The sequence below is a fragment of the Bombyx mori genome, chromosome 4 (genome assembly GCF_030269925.1).
Source record: "Bombyx mori chromosome 4, ASM3026992v2".
NCBI classification, from domain to species: domain Eukaryota; kingdom Metazoa; phylum Arthropoda; class Insecta; order Lepidoptera; family Bombycidae; genus Bombyx; species Bombyx mori.
Genome location: NC_085110.1, coordinates 14,112,157 through 14,117,923, shown reverse-complemented (window position 1 = coordinate 14,117,923; position 5,767 = coordinate 14,112,157). Strand labels below are relative to the sequence as shown.

Sequence of the window (5,767 nt, the reverse complement as noted above, 5' to 3'; positions counted from 1 at the left end):
GCGCCACCTACCACGCGCCACTAGCACGCCGTCATTCTACAGTGCGGCGTAACATCATTCTACAATCTTTGCTACTGCTAGCCGATGCACACGTGCGATTAGTGCGTCGTCGCAATCTAAACCGGACCTATGCGATTCTAATGCCTAGTCCATAGATAGCATCTTTAAAACGTAAATCTCTAAAAATATCAAAAAAAAGGAAACCAGATCTACAAATCAATCATGGTTTTATTTATTTATTTATTACACTTCATGTAAAATATACATTGGCGGACTTAATGTCTAAGGCATTCTCTACCAGTCAACCAAAATTTTAATAATGTTTATAGTAAAAAAAATCGCACACCAAATTGTTAAGAACAGATCTTTTAAACAATTGGTTGCGGAAAAAGCACTTTAATGGAATATCTAGTAGTAGGAATATCAGGAAGTAATCTGACGTCACGAAGATATTACTTTGGAGTGCCAGGGAGTGCGGCGAAGCTCGTTTCTTATTTTATTAACGCCAATAACGTACGTAAAGCGGCGAATAACACTGATCCGCAAAGCTCAAGGAAGCTAGTATAATTCATTGGGTTAGATTTCGTACCTCTATTAACAAATGCTTGTAGACTCAAATTTTTTTCAACAAGTAAGTTTAATGTATGAAGAATGAACATCTTAAACTTTATGCCAATGTTAAAAGACAGCTCTCTCTCTCTCACGATCACACACTTAACCTTATGCTGTCGTTTGAGCAATTAAAATTTTCTGTACACATTTTATGTCTCATTTCGGTTAATATGTTTTGATACGTGACTTATTATTGTCGAGCAATACCAATATACTATCGACTCTAATGATAGTCTAGCTACGTTAGAACTCTTCGTACCCTTTTCGTAGCAAGGGCTCAGCTAGCTTGGATAAAACTGCTGTAGCTAAAGACCGAGACACCTGTGCATATCCCCAACGGCGGAATATAATACACCATATGAAACAGGATGAGTCGCGTGGTTGCTCTACGGGTTTTAGCACTCTAGGTGCCAATTTTCCTGAAAAGTCCGTCTCTAATATGTGTTTTTAAGCCACTTTTAATTACCCTTGTAGTCAGCTTGGGGTCATAGAGCTGAGAACTTGATATTGCGTAGGTGAAACTACCCTCTGAAAAAAACTGCACGAGACTTTCACAACAAAGCAATAACCGTGTAATAGCTACCTTGTAGGTAAGATACCTTTAGATAAGCGTCCTGGTTTAGAGTAGTAGGAAGATATATCTGCAACCTCATATTTTCTGACGTATGACGTCATTTGTGTTTATAATATCTAAAGGCTGCTGTAACGCCGCGTGCCCGACCATCTATAAAATCAGCCTCCTTATTGATGTGGATAGACAGATATATAACCAGACTTTAGTACTACAAAATAAAGAAAAAAATACAATTAGGTAAATATTTTAGACGCATTTAATTATTAAACTTAAAATAGGACCACAACTGTTCGTCAGATGAAATTAATCTATAATCTTATTCAATATAAGCTTATTATCAGGTCAAACTCCCATTTACTTATCTTTTCTGAAGCACCTTTTGTAATAAAACAAGCATTTAGGCGATAATTTTCATATGTTTATTATTTTCTGAACTGAAATAGCAATTATTGTCATGATATAAATTTTAATAAATGAATTACGATAGACGAAGGCAAACATTTCCTAGTAAAAATGGACTAAATCACAAAAATAATGTTATAATAATGTTCATATAATATATCTATCTACTTACATACTATTCCAACAATTACCTAAACAATGATTTACAACAGATTCATTTATGTTATCACACTGCAGCGTTATCCCGACCAATGGATTGATTGGAATAGCGATTTGTTTTATTGCTTAGATGGGTGGACGAGCTCACCTGGTGTTAAGTGGTTACTGGACCCCATAGACATCCACAACGTAAATGCGCCACCCACCTTGAGATATAAGTTCTAAGGTCTCAGTATAGTTGCTGCTGCCCCGTTCTTCAAACTGAAACGCATTACTGCTTCACGACAGAAAATAGGCGGGGTGGTGGGTCTCAAATATAGTTACAACGGCTGCCCCACCCTTCAAACCGAAACGCATTACTGCTTCACGGCAGAAATAGGCTTATCCGCGCGGACTCACACGAAAATATATCATTCTCACTTTATGAATTTTAAATAAACGTATCACAGTTGTGTGTGTCTACAAGCAGACGATACGTTCAGTAAAGGCACCGACGATGGTGATGTCGTCGGCCAGTGCGGCGCGCATGAGTTGCGGCGCCGTCGCGTCCCGCACCCGCAGCGTGAACTCGCGCCGCGCCACCGCCGGCAGCACTCCCCCCGCCGCGCGTAGCACGCGAGCCCTCTCCGCCGCGTCCAACGCCTGTCCCTCCTCACCGCCACCCAGCACCTTACGTCGACAAAGCATTCTGCAAGCTTCTTTCTCAGCCTCATACAGCTCTCTTACAGCTATCTCAAACGTTCGGCGCGCGTCGACACCTCCCACCGACGCGCTACTTCCTATCGCCCCTTCTTGGGTAGCTCTCAGCGCTCCTGCTCGTATGATCGCGGGAAGTAACAATTCTGCCACTCCGCTCACCGTGCGGGATCGCAGAAAATGTAGAATCTGTTCCGCTTCCCGAGTTTCATCGAAAAGTCGTCTCTGTCGCGAGGCCGGTACCGGACGAGCAACGTTCCAAGCTTCAACCCAAGGATTTCCGGGCAGGAGCATTCGTTCACCTAAGGCACCTCCATCGTCAGACTTCCAGTCTCTTGGGGAATACCAACGAACGAAATCGCATAATTCTGCACCAGGGTTCGCCGCTTTGAACGCTTCCATATCCGAGAGAAGTGAAGCACTCATCATTCGAGCTCGCAGCTCGGAAGCCTTTGCGTCGTCTCCCAAGCGCACCATTAACTCGGCGTCCTCTTCTAATTGATCTTCAGTCTTCGGAGCTGGATCCTGGAATAAATTTATTTTCTTTATATTCGATATTAATAACAATGGCATCAAATCTCATCTGCCATAATTTTGAACTCAGTATTTAGATTTCAATATTGCAATATCTTGTGTCGAAAGATCAGTGTGACCCTTTATGCTCGTGTGATTTTATCCACCTGATGCTGAAAAGGTTTTATTGATAACCATCGCCACGCGAACCGATGCATAACATTTCATAGTGAATAGACTCCTTTAGTACTACAATGAGTGTTTTTTTCCTGATATCTTTTTGGACCTATTCAAACTAAATTTCAATTTTCATTTTAGTTTTCAATCCATTAATTTTATCTGTGAATACAAACAATATGATTTCAGGTTGTACAATGAGAGAGCATATTTTATTGCACACCAAAACATAATTAACATTAAATCAGTCGACAGGCAGGTATAATTTGTACAATAGACATTAAACAATGCTTCGTATGATTATTTTTTTGCTGTCATCTTATAATGAATAATAAATGATCAAAAATGTTCATCAAAGATAACAATTTACACTGTTTTTTTTATTATAGAAACAAAACTGTTCTTTTTTAAATTTAGTAAATATTGCAAAAGAAGAAATGAATGTTTTTTTTAGCATAAATGAAGGCAATCATAATTTACTTGTGTTCGTGGTACATATAGCGGCGCGCCATTTTTCAGTGTGGCTTCACCGAGTCGATGCAGTCTGCCGACAGGTCGATCCCAGGGAGGCTGCTCCTCTGCTCCTTCGCCTTCTGAGCAGTCGAAGAACTCTTCCTCAGAAGAATGACCGGTTGTGTTAACGTTACCTTCTATGGTACGTTTGATGCAGCAGTTGAGAAGTTGTAGTTTTTGATGAAGTAAGCATGTACGCGCATTGGGTGTGCCTTCTGCAATGCTGCCAATAATGCAAAACTTTTTTTTTTTTTTTAATAATTATGACATTTAGTTGGATATAATTAGGGCACAATCATTGATATATGGGCACAATGGACTAATGTTGTATTCGTTAAAAAAATAACTTATCGCTTTCCCGGAATACTGTATTTAGTCAAAATTTGGTGGTAGCTGACTTAATAATACAGTCCCGCTAAAAAGCTACCCTCTTCCTTTTGAATAAGGTAAAAAATCTCTTGCTCAAAAATCTCTTACATATGTATATGGACTAAGTGAAATATTTTTATCGGCTATATATCCCGGTGCCATAACATGGAAGCTAGCATCCACTCTAGGCCTTACGGAACAGATTATGATGTCTCATTTTTTGTTTTCGAAGAAAGACTAGGCCGCAGCCCATAAGATTATTAATGGTTTTCGTCGCTTGTAACCATCAGCAATAACAAAGGAACAGCAAAAACCCTTCCTAACCCTTATAACGTTTTTTAATTATCGTTTGGAAAGACACCATGAAACAGTGTTCCGGGAAAACTGTGAATTCATTCCAGAAGTGAATGGAGAAAGATTATGCGTTAATTAAAATGATGAAAACAGTAGTCTGAGTAGAGTTGATAAAGTAATTTTGCTCTATTGGCCGGTAGTGCGATAAAAAGGAAATGATCCCCTCATCTCAAACATTTGATTTGATTGGATTCTTGAATCCGGACTACATCGTATAGTACCAATGCGTACGAGCACACCACAATTCGTATCAACTAGGAATTAGGCAGAATGTTTGGTTGGAGAATAAGATGAGCATACTAATAGATACTAAGGACGGATGAAAAAGAAATAGTATGTAGTAGCATCTGGGGTCGCATACCCACTCTTATTCACTAATACCTAGAGTGACTGTCACCATGTAAAATTCTCTGAGCTTTGTAAGAGACATTACATAGACTTTTGGCATTGATGTTCATGTTATTACGAGGGCTGCACTAAAAGTATCGGGAATGGAATATTTCCACTTTTCCTGTCATATTAAAATATTTTTAATTGAAAACTCCTTGGTTTTAAAAATCGAATACCATTTATTTAATTAAAAAAAGATTTTCGGTCTTGTCACGAGGTTTTGTCAAACTTGTTTAGTCGTTGAGAAAATGTAATTGACTCGAGAAAATTCAAGAGCGATGATTTATTATGACTTTCGAAGTGGTTTAACACAAAAACAGTGTGTTGACCGGATGATTTCTGCATTGGGTGATGAAGCCCCATCCAAAACCACAATTTATCGCTGGTTTGCTGAGTTTCAACGTGGACGTGTCAAGCTCAGTGATGATCCCCGTCAAGGTCGTCCAAAAACTGCAGTCACCCAAGAAAACGTTGATGATGTGCGTAAGCTGATTGAGGAAGATCGACATGTGACATACCGCGAAATTCAGCCAACTTTAGACATTGGTATGAGTCAAATACAAATAATCTTGCATGAACAATTAGGTGTAAAAAAGTTGTTTTCCCGATGGATACCGCATTCGCTCTGTGAAGAGCAAAAAGCGGCTCGCGTTACTTGGTGCGTCAGAACTCTCGAAAGATTCCACGCAGGATCCTCAAATACTGTATACAACATTGTATCAGGTGACGAATCCTGGATATACCTACGCGTACGAACCCGAAACAAAAAACCAGTCACGAGTTTGGGTGTTCGAAAATGAGTTAAAGCCAACAAAAATTGTTCGTTCACGGAGTGTTGCAAAAAAAATGGTGGCCACGTTTGTCTCCAAAACCGGTAACGTTACGACTATTCCTCTTGAGGGACAAAGAACGGTTAATGCAGAATGGTATGCTAGCATTTGTTTGCCACAGGTCGTTTCTGAACTCCGTAAAGAGAACTGCAACCGCCGCATCATCCTCCATCACGAC

The 5,767-nt window shown here is 39.8% G+C and overlaps 1 protein-coding gene across 2 annotated transcripts in view; it reads right to left on the bottom strand.

Annotated features, from left to right (window-relative positions):
• Nucleotides 1-1,582: 1,582 nt before the first annotated feature.
• LOC101741024 (rab3 GTPase-activating protein catalytic subunit) overlaps nt 1,583-5,767 on the bottom strand; it is a 36,940-nt gene continuing 32,755 nt past the window's right edge. For both annotated transcript variants that reach the window (XM_021351203.3, XM_038010494.1), the window contains 2 exons: nt 3,614-3,869; nt 1,583-2,968 (listed from right to left, as the gene is read on the bottom strand). In XM_021351203.3, coding sequence (XP_021206878.2) covers nt 2,207-2,968; nt 3,614-3,869 — 1,018 coding nt within the window. In that variant the 3' untranslated portion in view covers nt 1,583-2,206. The remainder of the gene's footprint in view (nt 2,969-3,613; nt 3,870-5,767) is intronic.